Consider the following 22,342-nt stretch of genomic DNA (forward strand, 5'->3'; position numbering starts at 1 on the left):
GAGAAAGAAATAGAAAGATGAAATGTCAACAACTAAGTTCATTGCTGGTATCTAAAAGTAAAATCTGGTTCTCAGACTCCTGCTAGAAAGAGTGGTAAGTACTTGTTTTGAGAAAAGTTTCATTTATGAATCTGATTTTTAAGCTACCTACTAGGTTGACAAACAATAATTAACTAAAATTTAAGGGATGAAATCTGTACAAATGAATGAATACTATAAAAACAATATGACCCATGGAAAAAGATAATAATAGAGACAAAGTATCTATGCAGCACTATGCCAGCCCAGGTACAGAAAGCAGCCCCAGCAGACACGGCTCTGTGCCCTTGGAGGGCTTCTCCCCTCTTCACTCTGGTGGGGAGGCCTTTTAACCTAACGGCACAAATTCAGCTGAGAGGCCCTGGCATCAGCTGGTCATGGCAACAACAGGCTCCTCAACTTTCACACATTCTTTCCCTAGGACTAGACTGCCCTCCACCAGCCACCAAGCCACTGTCACTCCCCTTCCTCAGCAGGATGAAGCAGAGCCCTGGTGGGAGAGAGGAGAGAGAAAAGGGAGGAAGCTTCCATCAAGGATGGAAAGACAACCACATGAGAATGCTAGGGAACGCCACCTGCAGGACTCCGTGCTCCTGCCTGGCCACAGGAGAAGGTGCACAGCTCCTTCATCCTTCCAGACACAATGGCCTAACACAGGGCAATTCAAGTACAGGTGTCCCTCCCCCCCCCCCCCCCGAATTCCCAGGATCCAAATTCAGGAACCAAACAGATATGGATTGCAAAAGATACTTGCACTATTTTAAGAATAATTCCCCTGTACTGGGCATATACCCAAAGGAGAAGAAAACTCCTTACTAAAGAGACACTGCACCACCACGTTTGCAGCACCATTCACAACAGCTGAATTAGGGAATCATCAATTCAGATGCCCTCCAGTGGATGCATGGATAAACAAAACGTGTATATTTTACACAATGAAGTACTACTCAGGCATAAAACAAAGAATGAAATCCTGTCATCTGCAGCAACATGGATGGAACCAGAGATTATGTGGCATAAAACATGCCAAACATAAAGACAAATACCACATCTTTACTCATTTATGGGAAACAATGTCAGCCTGGTACAATTACTAAATGGATTGGTGGTTGCTTGAGACAGGGAAAGGAGGAAGAGGGGACAGAAAAATTAAAAGGGACATCTAGAGACTGAGAAATATGCTAGGAGGTAGAAGGAAGGAAAGGAGGGCAAAGAGGGCAGAGGAAGGGTAGGTGGACATGATCAACGCACGACATATGGAAATATCACAGTGAATCCCATTAATCTATGAAGTTAATATGTGCCACCGATTATAATAACAACAATGTTTGAAAAGGTCAACAAAAAACAGATATGCACCACAAACCCTTGGTAACAGGAACCCACTGTTGAAATTAAAACTAGAGAAGGAATTATACCTTACCAAAGAAAAAAGATACAAAAGAGGGCTTACCTGAAAACAAATCTTGAATTTCAAGAAATTATAACCAGTACGTGAAACCACAAAACTAAGGGTCAAAGTACAGTCAAGGGCCAGGATAAAAGGGGCAAATACCAAAAAGATATCCTACAATGGTGTGGCCAGATGAACAATGAGCAAAGCTTTCCCAAGAGATCAGAAAGCTACACAGGTAGAAAATACAGCAGCAAGAGAAGGCCTGAGTACTGAAATAGCAGTTGACCCTTTCTGCTACAAATGCAGAAGCAAAAAGTCAGGATTATGAATACCCAGATCCACGTCTTCATTGTAATAGCTTTACTTAAAGCAAATTTTCTGAGCCTCAACTATCTTTTCTACAAAATGGGGATGATAATAAAAAGATTAATGTGAGGCTTTAGTGAGAACATAAATGATCTTATAAACTCCAAAACTCTACACAGATGCTATTATGTAAGTTTTTAAAAAATCAAGAAAAGAGAAAGGAATAATACTGGAAAATGTCAAAGAGAAAGAAAAGGAGAAAATACTGAAAGCACTGGTTCTTCCCTCTGGCTGCACATCAGAATCACCTGGGAAACCTTAAAAACAAACAAACAAATAAAAACCATGTCCTGACAAGAGCCCAAAGATGCTGACTCAAATCTATGGGTAGGATTTGAGCACTGATGAACATACTTTATATACAGAGTTATGAAAAATGGTGCTGTGAATGGATAATTATGAATGTAATGCATTCCACTATTGTCGTGTATGTAAGAAATAAATTTAAAAAGAAAAAAAGTGTGATTTTCTTTTTTTTTTAATTGTAATTGAACACAGGATCTTTATTTTATTTATTTATTTTTATGTGGAACCCGGGTCTCGCGCATGCTAGGCAAGTGCTCCACCGCTGAGCCACAACCTCAGCCCTGTGATTTTCTTTTGAAATGATCGTATTTCTAATGTGAAGGCAGAAAAAACCTGGCCACCCTGGAAAAGCTCTAGAGTTTCACTTCCAAAAGCATTAAAAGAGTCCTCAGCCACACCTGCACTGAGTCACTGATGGCCCTGGGTCTTACTGATGGCCCTGGGACTACCAAGACAGATAACCCGGTGTGCATCTTCACCTCTGGATCAGGGATCAGGAGTGATTCTTCATTCATTATTATTTCCCTGGCTCCTTCCAAATACAATATTTGGCACAAAGAGTAACAATAATAAGTTATGACTGAGTGCTTGTACTGTATCAAACATTATACTAAGTGGTTACGGGTTTTATTTCCTACAAAATTCACCCTTAGGAAATTCTCCATGCTACATTATTGTTTACAGTAGAAAAAAAACTTGGACTCGGAAGGGATATAATTTGTCCAAAGTTACCACTACACTACTCCTCAACCTCGACTGTTTACAAAAGCCTTAAAACATTTTTGTCCATAATCCTCCTTCAATAAACAAAGCAACTCACAATGTTTTCCCCCTAATACAACTCAAGATTACGCAGGGCGTGAGGTTCTTCATTCCAAGTATCAATTCTCAACGTGGATATAAAACACATGTTGGAGACTCAACTACAGCTGCTCCAACCCCAGGCTTCTAAGAGTTTATTTGCTCTTAAACAAATCCTTGTTAATCAGTTTTTGTTTTGTTGTAATTTGCATTTTTCCTATGACTACAATATGGCCTAGAAACAAAAATGCCGCTTATCTAATTGAGATGTTATTATTTGAGGAATAAGGAGGAATGCGGACTATGTAGAAAGGTCATATTACAGCCTGTGAAGAACCGTCCAGCTGGAGTTTGCTAGAGAAAGCCAACAGAGGAGACAGAGCTCTGGCTCTGCGCAACTCGGTGTCTCAGCCGCTAAGGTGAAGGGCTGTGCTCTTCACCTTGGGGTGCCCACCCCCTCTGGTGGAGATCTGCCCTCCTTCCCAGCACACTCTGAGGGCAACCACTAGTTAATTCCAAGTGTAAAGTCAGCCCAGGTCACCAAAGCGTGTTTATGTATCCAATTAAGTAACTCAAAATTATCTTCTTCTCAGTCTCCTTGTCATTTCCCAGCACAATCTACGGTTCTTCCCAGTTATGGTAAAACAACGCCTTTTCTTTTTTTCTTTGTGAAAGGAAGAAGGCGGGGGAATTTTGGTTTACAATCACAAAGCAAACACCCAGGACTTATACAACTAAAAGGTCATCCTAAAGTAAATATAAAATCTTAAAAGCTAAAAGTGAAAACTGGGAAATCCATCTAAATATCTAAGAAATTTTTATGTACTTCCAACTTTACAAATGTTTGAGAGTTTTTAAAGAATCATGCTGTACACCTTAAATATTTACAACTTTAAAATATCAATAACATTTCAATAAAGCTGTTTTTTTTTTTTTTCAACCTAACAGATCTATGGAGTCTTAAACCAAAGTTTTCTAGTTATATCAATGCTAAATCCAAAGTCCATGTCAACCTCTGGGGGAGAAAAAGGTTGACAGCCTCCCGCATCAAAGAAAAATGAGGTAAGGAGAGAGGAAAAAGAGTTTTCAGGCCATCCTCATTTGCCAGGTGGTGGGAGAGGAAAGCTTAGCACTAGCAAGAGAAAACAGAAGAGAGGCACCAGCTGGCTTCCTGATCAAGTGGTAGGAAGTAGGGGAGACCCAAGGACTTGAGAAGGCAGCCCAGGAGCCAATCAACCTCCTGGTTGAGGGTCACTTCTCCCTGGGGTGGAAGTGAAGTGAGACGTGGAACATGGAGCAGAAAGGAGGCAGCGAGGCCTCCAGCCACCATGCACCTGCATGTAACCTGCACATCCTCGCATACTTTAAGTCCTCTCCCGATTACAGAAAACCCAGTACCACATAATGCTATGGAGAGAGCTGTGACAGGAAGAATGGTGACAGGAAGAGAAGTTCATAAAGGGTCAGTACAGATGCAATCCCCTCCCCATGGGCAGCTGGTAAAATCCGTGGGCAGAGAACCTGAAGATAACAGGATGAATTGTTTCTTCTCTAAACACAAAAAAACACAAGACTGTGTATATCTTCTACACACAAACAGGAAAAGTGGATGTCCTCTTAGTTATTGATATTTTTTCACTGAACAGGTTTTATAATTAGATCCAAAATATTCTGAAAACAGCCTTGCTTTGAATCATTATTCTGCTATTGCTCTTTTATGACTGAATCATCAATTAGTAGTAACTAAGAGGCACTACTCACAAGCAGATTCCGTGAGTTTCACTGCACATTATGCACAGTACCATAAACCCCAGGTGCTCCCAATAAATCTTAATTGGCTGGAGATGCTTTTCAATCCTGGGCCCTGCACCCGCTCTCCATGCCCAGTGCTAGGTCCAGGCTCCACAGTCAAGCCAGGCTGATACTCAGCAAGACAGGCGTGGTCCCCAAATCCCTCACAGCTTCCGACTATTCCTTCAACCTTTGCCACAAGAATGAAATTCCATAAAAACCAGCACCAACGTGGAGTCTCCAGCTCATCCTGGCTCCAGTATTTTCCTAGCAAAGTACAATTTAGAACTTTCCCAGCCTAGGCCTGACCTGGCCCCATCTTGACCAAATTCCAGTCAGTGGAGGCCTGGATCATCTCCCTTAGGGGGATGCTAAATGCAAGAATGTACAAATACATAGGTAGCCAAGAGAAATTCTGTGAAATCAGAATAGTGTCATTCCCTAAGCAACATGTTACTATCCTGTAGGTATACTTCCCCTTTAAAGATCAGATCAAACTTTCCGACCTACTACTCATCAAAGAAATGCACTAAGAATCTGTTAAACCAGCAGAATGCTATGTTTCACGTAGAGATTAATTAGAAGATTTCTTTTTTTTTTATTATTCCAACAGTGGTATACTATAGTTATCCTTACTCACTGCTAGTAGTCAATCCTTCTGTAAAATAAGGTAAGAATATGATTTCATTAGCCTTCAAAACAGGCACCTACTATCAGGAATTTCACTCCTACAGCCTAAAGAAATGATCAAAAGTGAAAGATTTATGTAGAAAAAAAAAAGAGGTTCATCAAAACCAGAAGTCATCTAAGTACTCAAAAATAGACTGTACTATCTCATCCCTAAAGACCTAAAAAGAGCATGCTACAGGGACACTGCTACATCGATGTTCATAGCAGCACAGTTCACAATAGCAAGACTGTGGAACCAACCTAGATGCCCTTCAATAGACGAATGGATAAAAAAAAATGTGGCATTTATACACAATGGAGTATTACTCTGCATTAAAAAATGACAAAATCATAGAATTTGCAGGGAAATGGATGGCATTAGAGCAGATTATGCTAAGTGAAGCTAGCCAATCCCTAAAAAACAAATGCCAAATGTCTTCTTTGATATAAGGAGAGTAACTAAGATCAGAGTAGGGACGAAGAGCAGGAGAAGATTATTAACATTTAACAGGGATGAGAGGTGGGAGGGAAAGGGAGAGAGAAGGGAAATTGCATGGAAATGGAAGGAGACCCTCAGGGTTATACAGTGGAGGGGGTAGAGAGAGAGGAGGGGAGGGGAGGGGAGAGGTGGGGAGGGGGGAGGGTGGAGGATGGGAAAGGCAGCGGAGCACAACAGACACTAGTATGGCAATATGTAAATCAATGGATGTGTAACTGATGTGATTCTGCAATCTGTGTATGGGGTGAAGGTGGGAGTTCATAACCCACTTGAATCAAAGTGTGGAATATGATATGTCAAGAAATTTGTAATGTTTTGAACAACCCACAATAAAAAATTAAAAAAAAAATAGACTGTACTATCTCATGCAATAATTTGAAAATTTTTACGACAAAAATCTCTCAAAATACAATATGAAATAAATGCAAAACTATATACACATATAGTGCGTGGTCTAAACTAGGTTAAATACAGCAGAAGGCAAGAAAGCAACACGCCAAATAACTTATATTTTTTTCATTTTATTCATTTAACTTTTATATACTTTCTAAGTTTTCTACAATAATTTGAATACTACCCCTTATTGAAATGGATATTATAACAAATCTTAGGAAAGAAACCAGACACAAAAAATACATACTTGATGCATACATACAAAACCACGATGAGATAACACTTCACACTACGATGGTTATAATAATAAAAAATTAACAAGTATTGATAAGGATAAGGAAGAATTAGAATCCTCACACATTGATGGTGGGAGTATAAAATGGTACAGGCATGTTGGCAAAGAGTCTGCCAGCTCCTCAAACAATTAAACATAATTATTATATGACCCAGCAATTCTATTCCTATACCCAAGGGAAATGAAAAAATTGTGCCCACACAAAAATTTATACTCAGGTGTCCCACAGAATTTATTCATAACAGCCAAGAATAGAAACAACTCACATGTCCATCAATGGATAAGCAAAATATAAATATTCGTAAAATGGATTTTTTGGGTGCAAAAAGGATTGAAGCATGATGCATGCCACAACATGATAAGCCTTGAACCCCAATGCCAAGTGAATGGAGCCAGAAACAAAAGGCCACTTACTGTAAGATTCCATTTATATGAAATGTAGATTAGTAGTGGCCCAGGGCAGGGAGGGTGGAACGGAGAGTGACTGCTAATGAGCACTAGTATCTTTAGGGAATAATACAATTTTTCTAAAATCGCAGTGATGGTTGCACAACCCGAGAATAAACTGAAAACCACTGAAATGTACACTTTGATAGGTGAATTATATGCTAAGCAAACTATCTCAATAAAGCTGTTTTTTAAAGTAAACACTTATTATTTAACATATAACAAAGTTCAAAAATAGACAAAGCTGACTGACGGTGCTGGAAGCCAGGAGAGTAGTCTCCTCTGGGCAGGACAGGGAGGGTGGCGTGGGGAAGGGAGAGTGCACAGAGCCTCTGGAGTGTTGGTGATGCCCTATTTCTTGATCGAGGTGATAAATTATTACTTTAGGACAATTCATCAAGCTGTACACTAATGGCTTATGCATTTTTCTGTATGTATATGCCATACTTTACTTAGAAATTTGAAAGAAAATGTTGTCTTCTAAAAAGAAACACACTAAAATCTAGCCAGACTCTTAGACCACAATTCATCTTATTTAGAGCCAATTCTATTTATCTAGTTACTTAACTAAAAGCAGATTAGAAACTGTAAAACAGAGAAGTGAGGAAGAAGGTGTAGGCTCCCAGGAGGAGGATGAAGCAAGAGAACACAACATGGAGGAAGACGTGGGAAGCGGTGGAGGAGAACACACAAAACCAAACAAGAACCCAAACAATGCAGCGATCCAGACCCGACACCTACAAGGCCCTGTGTTGTCCAACTGGCCCCAAAAGAAAACTCCACAAAACAGAATGGAACTCAGAGAGCATGGTCACATCAGAGACTCAAATAAAGGAAAGCATAAGTGTGTCTAGGATTCTCTCCCTGGGGGAGTGTACAGCATGTGGCTTATCCATCTAAAACCCACTCAAAAAAAAGTTAAAATTTTAAGATCTGATGTTCAAAAAATTTATCTGAAAAATAAAATGTAAAAAATGAACTTCCCAAAAGGTCAGATGAATGGAGTATCACCATGTTTTTTCAAAAGATGATACAATGACAGTACGATGGCACAGAACATACCCTGCTGAGGATTACCCCGCCGTGGGTCACCCAGCACTGTAGCATGGGGCCGTTACTGTCTGCAATCCTAGGGCCAGAGCCCTGAGCACAGCTGCACCAAGGGAAGCCATCCGTTATGGCTGCCAGGCCAGACCTGGAGAAGACTCTGAGGCAGAGCATTATTCCTCCTCAGCATCTCATACAGTGGCCTTTTGCAGGAATCTCCACACCTCTGTCCTGCCAGAGTCCCTCTCGTGTGTCACAGGCTTGCTCTCATAGGCTGGTTTTTCCTGCTAAAATGTTTTCATCACTCAGATGTAAAGGAACCCACAGCTGTTCAATGCCATATCTATAAGGCTGATGTTATATGGCAATGAAAAGGAAAATAAGGAAACACGGTGCAGCCAACACAGCCGCACCAGAATTCTGACTAAATTCAAAATTCCTGGGTTCACAGATTTTCAAAAGGAAATGAGGAGACCCCAAACCTTGCCGGCCCTAACCCTCACTTCCTCCCAACACTGTCCTCTGATGCTGACAGCCTGAAGCCTAGGAGATCCATATATCCAGAGATGGCATCGGTCACAGCAGCCCAACCAAGCTGCCATACCACAGTAGAGCCAGAAGGGTAAGTAACCCTCCTACTGCAGGATGCAGGATAAAAAGCTGCCGTGTCCTCTGTAAAATCCTGATATCATTAACGAGTAGCTATCTGCCGTGGGCAGCTGCTGTTGGAGGAGTTGTCTTTTCTTTAATTACTCTAGTTTATTATAACTTCCATGAATTAAAGACTAACACAAGGGAGATTTACCAAGGAGTCACTAAACTGTTAAAAAGGGACTCTTACGTTAAGGTAAGATTAAAGTACATTTCAACTTAATGCATCTTTTAACAGCTGGGGGCAACTCTGGGCAGGCAAGAGGACCTTAACTATTATTCTTCTCCAGCTACTGAAAACCAAGGCCCTCAAATAAAGACAGGGTTGAATGTCTTTCCCTACAGTTTAAACAAAGCCTGTCTTTGCTGCCCCCCAGCCCCAATCACTACTCAAATTAAAGCAGAATAGGGAGTTCCTTGCTCATGTACTCATGAATATGCACACAAAGAACAGGACTAGTTACTACAGGGGATAAGGAGAATCCTGGAATTAAAAGTCTGTGCAGAGATGTCCCTTTCTTCATCTGAAAACAAATAACAATCTGTGTGTCTACCTTGCAACACTATAAAGATTAAATACAATAATCCACTGTGCACAGCATATGGTAAGCACTCCTATGTTAGTTACATGAAAAAGAGATGGAGAAAAACATGCATAGTCTGCTACTATTTATGCAAATAAAAGGGAGAATATGAATACCCACCATACACACACACATATACTCATACATATCTGCTTACATTTAAACAAAGACTAAATCACAAAATTGGGAAGAATAGAAATAGGGTACAAAAATCAGACAAAGCTAGACTTTTTGAACAGATTTTGCTTTGCAGAGTTGTCTCTGGGCCACATATTCTATTTTTTGCACAATTATGCAACAAAGTTAAATTTTAAACAGCAATCCCTCAAAATCAAGAGAAACAAATTATTTGAATTTTATATCCAGTTGATGACAGAACCACAGAGGCTTTAAGACACTGTAACTTGTACAAACTTAGTAGGATATACCTTATTATAGACAAAAAAGAAACAAAAACTTACAAATAATCTTAAACCACTTTTGAATATTCACACTATTTGTGGTAGTGTTGGGCTTATCATTCTGTGACTTGTCAGTGAATGATGACATAAGGCAAGTAAGAATTTAAACGGGTGTTACAAATAGGATTTTCAGCTTGGGAGAAAGGAGACACAGATATAAGACCAATGAGGTAAATAAAACCTCTGAAACCCAGAACTGGAATTATGAATATGAAATCATGATTTAACTTTAAAAGAAATTATCCATTTCTTGGAAACTATGCATAACCCTAATGCCCAGATTTGGTCTCTCAATACCATTTACCACCAAAGAACCAGAGCTCCTTAAAGAGATTCCAAACCTAGTACAAGAAATGTAAGATTGCTTAGAACACCTTGGCTTCCTTCCACTCTGGTTTAACAGCACAGAATACAAGTATTGTGTCAAAAGGACTTGGAAGGCAACCTGTTCCAAATGATCAAAATTTGGAGCAACAAAAAGGTTAACAGCAAAGGGCTAGGGATATAGTTCAGTTGGCAGAATGCTTGCCTTGCATGCACAAGGCCCTGGGTTCAATCCCTAGCACCACCAAAAAAAAAAAAAAAAAAAAAAAAGGTTAACAGCAAAGTATGTTGGTACTAGCCCGCAGCCCTAGCACTGAGCAGATCCAAGGCAGGAGGTAGCTTGACCCCAGGAGTATCAGATCAGTCTGAGACAACATAACAAGAACTACACCCCCCGCCCAAAAAAAAAAAAAGGTTAATAACTATAATTGACTGAACAATCAAATACACTTAAACTCTTGAGTTCATAGGTTACCAAAACTAGCCACATCTGAAATCAAATAATTATTGTGAGAACTGGAAAATAAAGAGAGGGACCCAAACATTTATCTAGACTTTCTACAAATTTGCTTTAGGGTAACCAAATAATTGATGAGGGCAAGAATATCTTCAGTATTCTAGCTAATGAAGAGTGAATTTTAGAATTATAATGTTACCACTTTCTGACCCTTAATGAATTAACAGATTAGAGAATAATCGTCAATGACTATTGACATTACAAGAGATACAACCAGACAGAATTTCCTGATGGAAATTTACAATGCCACCCACACAACACAGTTTCACCCCAAAAAAAGGAGGGAAAACTTTCAACTTTAATTTTGTTAAACTTTTGAGATATAACTACCACTTTATATATAACTACCACATTTTAAATGAAGCTGCACAAAAAAATCATACAATCTGTCAGAGCTCTTCAAAATATGACCCAACAAGAGGTGAACTCTTTGTCATTGGTCCATGACAAGATACATATAGAAAAGGAGACTATGCCTTTTAAAACATCTACAGATTAAACAGTACCTTTATATCTAATGAACCTGACAATTGTTTTTAATGGAGCTGGTCTTACATATGCCTTTTTATTTCACTTTTTACGTAATCATTTACATTGGATTTTATGATCAGTTTACAAGAGATTGGAAATTTTAAGACAAACACCCAATTCATTCAACAAATAAATTACAAGAGAAAAAAACTAAAATAAAAAAGGACAGATTATGAGAGTCTTAAATGATTTATCAATCCATTGAAAATTTATGACTTGAGTCCTAATATACACAAACTGTAATACACACACACACACACACACACACACAATCTCTATTGTGCATGACTAAATGAATGTGAGACAATCAGAAAAATGTGAACAATAGTGGATAACTGATAATAAGAAATTAATGTTAGCTTTCCTTAGGTGGAAAATAGATGATTTTTTAAAGCATCCTTAGCTGTTAAAGAGATATACTGAAATATTTATGGATGAAACACATTGGAAATTTGCTTCAAAGGTTTTAAGGAAGAAAGGCAACAGTAAAACAAATGGAGTAAGGTTACCTACAAATAAGTAATTGTTGACACTGGTTGAGAGGGACATGAAATTTTCATAGTTTTCTGAATACCTAGCTATTACTGTTATTGTTCAAACATAACTATATGAGAGATAGACGTACTAGTAGCACTAGAAAATTCATAAAAAATGCTACCTGCTTTCAAATGAGGCAGCTATTACTTCCAAGCACGGGAGTTAAAGGGAACTTTTGCACAGGAGTGGTTTTTAAAGTAGGTCTTGAAGAATGTTTGTACCCTGGGCCCAGGAAGAAGAAAGAGAGAAAGCAAGACAGAGAAGTATGGAGCATTTAAAAAGCTGCAGGATGGTCAGGTGGCCACGAATAACAACACTAACAGATTCCTCTGTGCCTAGCACTGTATTTCTCCTATTCCTGATATCAATCCTATGAAGAAAGCAACATATAAAAGAGGAAACAGCTAAGAGAAGGAAGTTATTTGCCTCAGATCTCAGGATCTGGACCCAAGTCTGAGTCTTCAGCTCTCCCCATGTCCGCTGCCTCTCTGGGTAGGCAGAAGGTGGGCCACATCATGGGAAGTTTAAATGGCAAGCCAACACATTCACCCTACATTTTGTATATAAAAGGAAAAGTATTGGCAATTTTTAAGAAGAAAAATAATATAACTACAGGTAAGCTTTAAGAAGATTAACCTGGCAGCAATAAAAACCATCAGTTGGAACAGAAAGTTTAGAAACAGGGAGAGGCTGGAAGGCTAATGCAGATGTATACCTGGGACATGATGGCTGGAACTAGAAGAGTTGGAATTATGTGCCAGGAAGCTCCCTCACCACTAGAGGACACCCCCCTGGGAGGCAAACAGGAGCTCTACTTCCCTGCTCCTGCACCACCATCCAGACACAATGCAGCTGTCACTCCCAGAATTAGACAACACTGTAATGTCCCAGCATGAAACATAAAATCTAAGGTGTGGTCTGACCAGAACAGCACTATCACCTCCCCAGATCATGACACTTCTTTGAAAGGAACCGAAAACAGACCCTATGTAAAGGAACTATGGGTAGTGCATTTGTTAACCCCAATGCAAGATATGGCATTCTATGTCAGCTATTAATTTTCATGTACCGTGTAACTTTGAATATAAATTGTATGCTGTAGAACATTTACAAATTGAAGTAATACACCTGTTAGGTCCTCATGCAATTCGCTAGCAAAAATATTTTTACAAATAGGATGATACATGAAAATCTGCAATGTCAATAGAGAACCATAGCACTGAAAGGATCAGGTCAGGAAAACAAGGGTCATAATGAGTTGCCCCAGAACTCGACAGAACCACACAGAGTGTGAAGAATCACATCATCGACTTGCTTGTTTTTCAGGGCTTTGGTTACTTGAGGAAAAGGCAAGGATACTCAGATGGCCTTAAGTTGAGAACGCGTGCCTGCATGTGGCCCATCCATCTTACTAGTTTCAACAATGAACCCTTACTTACATCTTCTCATTTCATGCTCAAAAAAAAACATGCAGGATTGCGGTCCTACCTCTGCTACTCACTTGCAGTGAATTCTAACTTCCAAACTTTAAAAGCAATTTAGTGAAAACCCTTTCTCAAAATTTAAAAAAAAAAAAAAGATAGAATGAAACAGACATTATTATTTTATGTATATATGTGATTGCATGACCAATATGATTCTGCAACATGTATACTCAGAAAAAATGAGGAATTATATCCCATCTATGTATATCAAAGTGCATAAATGCATTCAACTGTCATGTATAACTAACTAAAACAAATTAATTTTTTTTAAAAAAACTGGGAATGTGATTCATTGGTAAATTGCCCCCAGGGTTAAATCCTAGGTACCCTTAAAGGAAAAAAATTAGAGAGTTATCAGTGCTTCTTCACAGAGTTGTTGTGAAAATTAAATTTTGAAACTTCATATGAATTTGAAGTTATCTTGTAAATAATCTGGCTCTACATAAATGAATGGGGTTTTCAGTATTATGAATATTATTGTTTTTAAAATCTCCTGAAAAGATCAGAGAGCTTTGTCCTGCTCTTAAAAGATTAGAAAAACACCAAAAGTTAAAGGTAAAAAGATGTGCTGATCTGGTAATGAGCTTAAAAGTCCTCCCAGCAGGAGCAGATCCAACAGCACCATGAAATCTTCCACCACGTGAACTGTTTGTTTGTGGATACACTGTTTACTGCCATCCGAGCTGGACAACTGGAGGGAAGAAGCAACAGATGTTCAGTGACTGGCCAATTCCTCTAGGAACTCCACAGTCCATGACATAAGACAATGGCTGCTAAACAGACAACGAACAATCACGGTTTCATGAAAGACAAGACATCCTGATAGGCTCCACTGCAAAACTGTTGTTTGTTAACACAGAAGGTCATTTGAGGAACAGCCAATGAACAATTAATGAGCAGAGCAAACAAGAATATTTTTGAAGGAAGAAGCAACAGAGGGCAGAACTTTAAATTACTCAATTTTGAATGATTTCTTTTCCACTCTATATATAAAAGGATTTTTTTTATGGAAACTATGAGGTCATTGTTTTCCAGAGTCTTTACTATAGGAAACAGCTGTGGGGAACTACACAAACAGAGAACACTGCCCCATTTAATAGCCTCTCATTGTGACCAGTGTATAGAAGGGGACAGGAAAAATCCATCAAACCACACACAAGTAACAAAATAAAAGTGGCAGAGTCAAACCAAAAACTTTAGGCCAAAGGAAAATTTAAAACTGGCTGAGGACCAGCCTCTATATTACCACAGCTGTGTCCTGACTTAGAAGATACTTCTCTATCTAGACCACTTCAGCTTCACTTTGCACAACACCTGAAAATGTAGCATTCAACAAATACAGCTTCACCAAGAGCTTCTCTGGGATTCTAACGCTCAGTTACCATAGGAGCCTCCACAACTGAACTCTACCCCCCCCACACACACAACCACTAATCACTTTGTTTTCCAGTCCTAAGGAACATCACCCCTGGACTCCTACTCCAAAACCTCAATCTCCTGGCTTCTCCTCCTCTTTGTTCTTTCCCACCCATCAAAGCTGCCAACACCATCAACTTCCAGCAGGCATTTTATAGGTGTTCAAACATCAGAAGAAAGGAGCAAGAGACAAGCAAAGGAAAAGAAACGGAATCCAGCCCAACCCACAATGGGGCGCAAGGCTCCCTCTACGGCGTCACCAAGACTGCTTGCAGGAGTCCAGTGACAGGTACTCTACCATTAAGGGAAGGTGATCATTTGATTTTCAGACAACTTGCTCATAAAATCCCATAGCCTGAGGCCTGCCACTCCCTCTTCCAATTTCTCCCTTCCTCTCTGAAAGCTTAAAGTCCAACAAGAGTCATCAGGCCAGTTCTTAAGATCTGACCAAAGTGTACGTCAGAACACCATCACCAGACCTCCCCTTTATAAGGAGGCTGGAGTGAAGCTGTCCTTGGATGTGGCCTCTTCAGACAGATTAGCCAAGTGCTGTGCACTTCCCACAAACCAAGTACAGAGACTCAGGCTGAAGAAGATAACAGTCACCAGCAAGGGGAGGGGGAAACAGAGTGTAGGTTTAAGAAACCAAATCCTCTTGATTCTGAGAGTAAGTGTTTCACACAACATGGGGACTGTCTGATCCTTGGAGGAGTATAAGAGTAAATTCACACAACTCTGTTCCTTTGGGGAACAAGCATTTCTTTATTCACTCTGAATTCCTTTCTCAGTTATCAGTTGATTCAGATTTTCTCACTGTAACATTATTAATGTTTTGTTGGTAGATACTGATTTTATCAATGGCTGCAGGCATTCGGTAGACATGGTTATCTGTCTCAAAGGTATCTAACATTAAAATTCACACAATATACTTTGGGGGTTTTTTGAAACTTAGCAAAATGACCTAAAATTTGGAGAACTTTTAAAGAACAACATGAGAAAGAGTAAGAAGCAATAATAATACTACATGGTACCAACAAAAACATTGAAACGATACAAAATTCAGAAATCCTAAACAGGGAGAAACTTTTTGTGTACAGCAAGGTGATAATAAGGTTGGGTAGTAATGATAACATCATCATCTGAGCCAGGCCCTGACCAAGTCCTTCTCTTGTTTGTTTTCAAAACAGGCTTATGAAGTAGATATACTCTTATCTCTGTTTGAAGATGAGGAAAGGGAGCCCAGAGAGTTCAGCTCCATGGTTCCAAGGAAGCAATGCAGTGGGATTCACACATGGGCAGTGTGGCCTAGCTCTCAACCACTCACCATTCCATACAAGATAGGAAATGCCAAACCTTAGGATAAACACCCACTTTACACAAGCACCAAAGTCAACTCCAAAGTACTAGAGAGAGAGAGAGAGAATTTAGAACATAATAGAAAAAAAAAAAAAAGGAAAAAAAATTATCCTATAAGCAAGAGTAACTTTTTCAGCTATATAGTAATAACAGCAATTATGGAAAAGGGACAGGTTGAAAAATATAAACTTTCTATAATATACAAATATACCAAACTAAAATTGAAAAATAGGAGACTGAAGGAAATAGACCCATATTTTTTGTTGTTTTGTTTTGGGTACTGGGGATCAAACCCTTGGGTGCTTTACCAATGAGCTACCTCCCTTTTTCTATTTTGAAACAGGGTCTCTTTAGGTTAGTTAGGAATGGCTAAACTGGCTGGCTTCAAATGTGTAATCCTCATGCCTTAGCTTCCCACGTTTGCTGGGATGGAAAATGGGTATATGCGCTATGGAACCTGGCTAAGAAATTCATGTCAAATGTATCACATGTTTAATGAAGTTGTTACTTACACACACATACACTATACAAAGATGAAATGGAGAAGACAGAAAGAAAGTGAGGAGGTTTCAACATCTCAAGAGACACCATGACCAAGTAGGATTTATTCCTGGAATAAAAAGCGGTTCAACATACAAAAAAATCAAGCAATGTAATAAACATACATTAACAGAATGAACTGGGAAAAACCTAAACACATGATCATCTCAGATGATGCAGAAAGAAACATCTGACAACATCTTTCATGACTTAAACACACACACACACACACCCGCACACACACACCCCACACACATTCAACAAACTAGGAACAGATGGAAACTTCCTCAACATGATAAAGCCCATATGCAGAAATCCTCAGCCAACACCAAACACTATGGGGAAAGGCAGAAGGCCTGTCCTCCAGGATGCCCACTTTGCCTCTTCTAATTCACATAACACTGAAAGTTCTAGCCAAAGCAATCAGGCAAGAAAAGGGAACAAAAAGCATGAAAACTGGAAAGAAAAATGTTAAGATTATTTCTGTTTAAAAATGACATGATCCTGTACACAGAAAACCCCAAAGATTCCAGAAAATTCTGTTAGAGCTAATAAATGAATTTAACAAAGCTGAGGGTACAGAATCAACATGCAAAATCACTTTCATTTATACACTAGCAATGAACAATCCAAAAAGAAAATTAACAATTCCATTTATAGGGCTGAAGGTGTAGCTCAGTGTTAGAGAGTCTGCTTAAGCATGCTCACATCTAGCGCGCGCAACACACACACACACACCTATTCATTTACATAGCATCAACAAGAATGAATTACTTAGAAATAAATTTAATCAAGAAGTTGGGGAGGACAACAATACACAGAAAACTACAAAACAAAGCTGAAAGAAATTAAAGACATAAATGGAGAGACACCCCCTGTTCCTGGGCTGGAAGACTTAATAGTGTTAAGATGACACTACGACCTACGACCCAAAGAAATCTAAGACTGAATGCAATTCCCATCAAAATCCTAACAGCGTTTTCTTAGAAAATCCATCATTAAATTCCTGTAGAATCTCAAGAGATTCTTAAGCCAAAATGATCTTGAAAAAAGAAAAAGTTGGAGGAGTCATACCTGATATCAAAACTTACTACACAAATAACTTTGGTAATCAAAACAGGGCAGTGCTGGCATTAAGACAGACATACAGACTAACAGAATAGAACACGGAGCTCAGAAGTGAAGCCTCACATAATCAACTGATTTTCAACAAGGGTGCCAAGATCATTGTGTAAAGATAGGAAAGACTTTTTATCCAAGGTCTTGAGAAAAACCTCATAGCCACAGGCAAAAGGATTAGGTTGGATCATTATACTACCTACAAAAATTTATTCGAAATGGATCAAAAGGAGGCTGGGAATATAGCTCAATAGTAGAACACTCGCCAGCATACACCAAGTCCTGGGTTTGATCCCCAGCCCTACCTAAAAAAAAAAGACCTGAAAGCCTAAACATAAGAAACTAAACTATAAAATTCTTAAGACAGGGAAAACATCATGACATTGGATTTAGCTGGATTTGGCAATGATTTCTTGGCTATGACACCAACATGAATTTTGATTCTTAAAGGTATAAACTGACATTTCTGCAGCTCCACACAGTATTCAGGCCTAAAAGCATGTAGTCACACTGTGAGGTGATCCAGGTCTCCCGACTCTGCCTTCTGCCTTTCCCTCCTACCTCGGTCTCCCCCTTCAATAGTTCCTCTCTCTCCTCCTCTCAGTTTAGTTTCCCCCAAGGGCCTGGCCTTCAGCCTCTGGCCACTAGGCACTGGAATTATCACCTGTCTATACTGAATCCAGGTCTGAAATAACGCCCTATTTCCAACTAATAAGACTACCCTTTGGGGCTGGGGATGTGGCTCAAGCGGTAGTGCGCTCCCCTGGCATGCATGCGGCCTGGGTTCGATTCTCAGCACCACATACCAACAAAGATGTTGTGTCCACCGAAAACTAAAAAATAAAATGTTAATAAAAAAAAAATCGGCTCTGGATTCTCAACTTCCAAATGATAAAACCAGCCTACACAGCCACTCACAACCCCTTATAACATGGAGGGAGCTTTCTGCACCCCACGGCTCTCCATGATACAACCAGCCATTAAACATGTTTCCCCCCAAAATACACGCTCTTCTAGGCCAGCCCCACCACTTCTCTGCCCAGCAAGTTTCTAGTCATCCTTCAGAACACTGTTCCAGTCACCTTTTCTGTACTGTTTACTTTTCCTCTGAGCCTGCTATTCAAAGTATGGTCCTTGGGCCGCACTATCAGTATCCGCATCACCCCAGGGCTGGTTAGAAATAAATGCAGATTCCCAGGCCCCGCTCTAGTTCTACTAAATCCCCATGTAAATTACGAGTGTGAGTTGTGCAAGTTAAAGTGTAAGAAGTGCTATCTCAGGGAATTTGCCAGCCCTGGGCTCAGTGCTGCTGAGGCACTTTAGTGTGGCGTTCATGAATCCACTCCTCAGAGACAGGTACTGTGTCTTCCTCAAAAGATGGTGCCTGGCACACATCAGGTGAGGCTCTCTCATGGGATGCATAAGAGGCAAGCGCTTCCTCCACTCATCTCCTCCACGAAGGCAGGGAAACTCAAATGCCCACATTCCAGCCTCTGTGGAGTCACGGTTATAGTCAGTGAGATGCAGCAGAAGCCTGCTGCAGGGGCTTCTGGAACAACTTCTATTACCCTAATGACTTCCTGCCTTCCTGGGTAGAATGTAGGGTATTGTAGCTGCCATCATCAGGCAACCATGAGGGACAGGCATGAGACTAAAAAGCCAATAATATCTAAGAACAATAGGGTGGGAAAACAGAAATGGTGCAGGTCCATTGAACCACCTCAGAACCATCCACCCCAGAACTCCCACATGAGCTAATTGAGCATTTCTACTGCTAAGGCACTCTCACTGGGGACTGTTCTATCTTGTGCAGAATGCATTCCCAACTGATGGAGTAAAACTTCAGTAAATGGGAGGTGAATAAATGAATGCCGAGTAAAATGTAAAGGTTCAGAAGATGACGTTTTTTAAAAAATACAGGTCCTCTAAGAATCTGCTCTACTTTGCCAAAGCATGACTATGAAGTCTCTGCACTTTTAGAATTATTGACCCATTTCTGTTCATAGCTTAATGGATAAAAAAGTGAACATGACCTCATAAAAAGTAATGGAAATGACCTCCAAGAATCCATCCAACTTTGCCAAAGTTGCCATTAATCAGTCCCTGCACTTGCAGACTTATTAACCCACTTCTGCTCACAGCTTCATGGATTAAAAAAAATGAACACCGTATTATAAAAGGCAATGAAAATCTTCACATGCTAAGATGCTGTAGAAACTGACTTTCACATTTTGAAAAAGACCAGAAAACCAAACTTAACATCACACTCTGGCCTTGAAAACTTTCAAGTGCTATGGCTGTTTACAGGCAGCTCTAAGCAAAGAGCAGGAAACACAAAGAACCTACTACAATAGCCAGCTGGTGGCCATTCTCCTACCTTCTAGAGATCTCTCATACAGAACTCTCTTTTTTCCAGCCCTTAGCTCACTGAAGTATTTCCATTCAAATTTTCAAGATCAAACAGCAACCACTTTTTCTTGAGAAAAACATTACTGGGCAACATAAAAAATACAAGTAAAAAGTATTAAAAGGGAAGGGATGCACACCAGCAGTACTGCTTCTCAGCAAGAAAGCAGGACCTTACCCAAGTGCAGACTCCTCAGCCAGATCACCATTTTATATTGTAATCAAATCATTTACTTAATAAATGTATTTTAGAAAGAAACTTGATCAAACCAATGGAAAACCAGCACCACTTGCCATAAATAGAAAAGACAAATGAAAAAATAAGCCCAATAAAAGGATGACTTTATTAAATCTAACTACCGCTGCCTACCAAAGCCTCTAAACTTGAAGGTTGTTCCATCTTTAAAGGGTGGACATGGGGGATTGGAAGAGGTGTTACAAACAGGCTAATATCAAGCTGCAACTTTCGCCTCCACAGGATCAGGATATAAAGAGAACAAAAAGGAACTGATTTCCTCACAATGTGACTTCATTCTATTTAATACCACAACATCCCACCTAAAAGTGTCCCTTACACAATTGCAAATCATCTTCCCCTTCTGCTTAAAATAAGAGCCTAATTCCATAATGCAGCCTAAATGGCCCTCCACCAACTGGGCCAAGCTCATGGCTGAGGTCTCAAATCTCCCCCTCACTATACGGGTAGCCACACCAGCAGACAGCAAAGAGGACCCAAAGCCACCTCCCCCAATTTAAAGTAGACTGCCAGCTCATCAATCACATCACCAGGTGATGCTTTCTTCAAACCACTATCTATCTGATATTATCTTCTTAACTTATTAAAGTGTTTAATAACTTTTTTTAAAAAACGCATGGTACTAAACAACTGAAGCACTTAACATAGGTAGGTTGACTACTATTAAGTACCAATCTGTAAGTCAAAAATGGGTAATTTCCAAGTGTCCAACCTAACGCATCAACTAGTATGCTATAAATTGGTAACCAGATTGGGGGGAAAAAAAATAATAAGTGGCACAGAGATGGCAAGTTACTTGCTGAGAGTCATACCACTACTAAGTAGCAGAACCAGGATTTGAACCCAGTTCAACATTCCCTGACCCATTATCAACTCCCAAGTTCCATGAAAGCTTTGCTCAGGGCAAAAAATCCCTCCCCAGTGCCTAACTCAGGACCTGGCACACACGCAGTGGGCTCTCAATACACCATGATGGATGGCCGGACAGATGAACAGATGGGTGGGAGGGAGCGATGATGGGATGGATGGATGAACGCACGAAAGAGTCTCCCTTGCAATCGGGGTGCGGGTCACGGTCACGCGCCCCGACCGCCCTAAGCACCCGGTGCAGAAGTGGGCCGGCCGGAGGAGCCCCGGGAAGACTCGGGCGGCGGATGCTCCCGGGGCCCGGGGCGCGGCGCGGCGCGCGGCTCACCTTGAAGTCGCGGCTGTGCTGCGGGGTGTACTCCAGGGTCCAGAGGGCGCGCACCAGGTGCGCCAGCTGCTCGGTGACCTCGCCCTGGCCCTGCGCGCCGCGTCCCGAGGGCTGCTCGGGGTCAGGCGAGGGCTCCGGCCGCCCCGCCCGGTACTGGCCGAGCGCCAGGTACTCGGCGAAGAGCTCGGTGTTGCTGAGGCACTGCAGCGTGGCGTTCATGAAGCACGTGTTGCCGTGGTTGCGGAGCCCCGCCACTCCCGGCACCGGCTCGGCGGCGCAGGCGGGCGGCGCGGGCGAGGCGGGCGGCGGCGGGCAGGGCGGCGGCGTGGGCGCGGCGGCCGGCCCGGGCGGGAAGCAGCTGCGGAGGCCGCCGCGGTCCGGGGCGGCGCCCTCGGAGCTGAGGTGCGAGAGCGTGGACAGCGTCTTGAGGACGCGGCTCATGAAGCTGCCCACGGAACGCGCCGAAGAGGGCGAGGAGGGCGCGGCCGGCCCGGGGCCCCCCGCGCCGCCGCCGCCCGCGCGGCCGCTCCGGAACAGCCGCTTGCTGAAGGAGCGCTTCTCCTTCCCGCCCGCCGCCGCCACCGGCGGCCCGGGCCCGGGCGCCGTTACCTTGGACATGGCGGCGGCCGCCGACGCTCATCACCGCGCCCGCCCGCCCGGCCCGGGACCCCGCCACGGCCGCCGGCGCATCCCGCCGCGCCGCGCCTCACCGGGCCCGGGGGCTCGACGCCCCACACACCTCAGAGCGCCGCCGAGCCAGCCAGCGAGCGAGCAGCGGCCGGCGGGGCGGGCGGGCGCGCGCGCGGTCCGCCCAGCTGGGCCGCTCACGTGACCGCCTCTCAGCGCCGCCCGCCCGGGGCTGAAGCCGCGCCGGCCGCCATGTTGACTGTGGGAACGGAGCGCCTCTCCAGCCGGA

General features: G+C 41.7%; 1 protein-coding gene across 1 annotated transcript in view; it reads right to left on the minus strand.

Moving 5' to 3' along the window:
• Nucleotides 1-22,044, minus strand: part of Usp31 (ubiquitin specific peptidase 31) — a 67,785-nt gene extending 45,741 nt beyond the window's left edge. The window contains exon 1 of the mRNA XM_046454558.1: nt 21,427-22,044. Coding sequence (XP_046310514.1) covers nt 21,427-22,044 — 618 coding nt within the window. The remainder of the gene's footprint in view (nt 1-21,426) is intronic.
• Between the last annotated feature and the right edge of the window lie 298 nt (nt 22,045-22,342).

Source organism: Marmota monax, unplaced genomic scaffold, assembly GCF_021218885.2.
Source record: "Marmota monax isolate L192 unplaced genomic scaffold, Marmota_monax_Labrador192_F-V1.1 WCK01_AAM20220418_F8-fsc00086, whole genome shotgun sequence".
NCBI lineage: Eukaryota > Metazoa > Chordata > Mammalia > Rodentia > Sciuridae > Marmota > Marmota monax.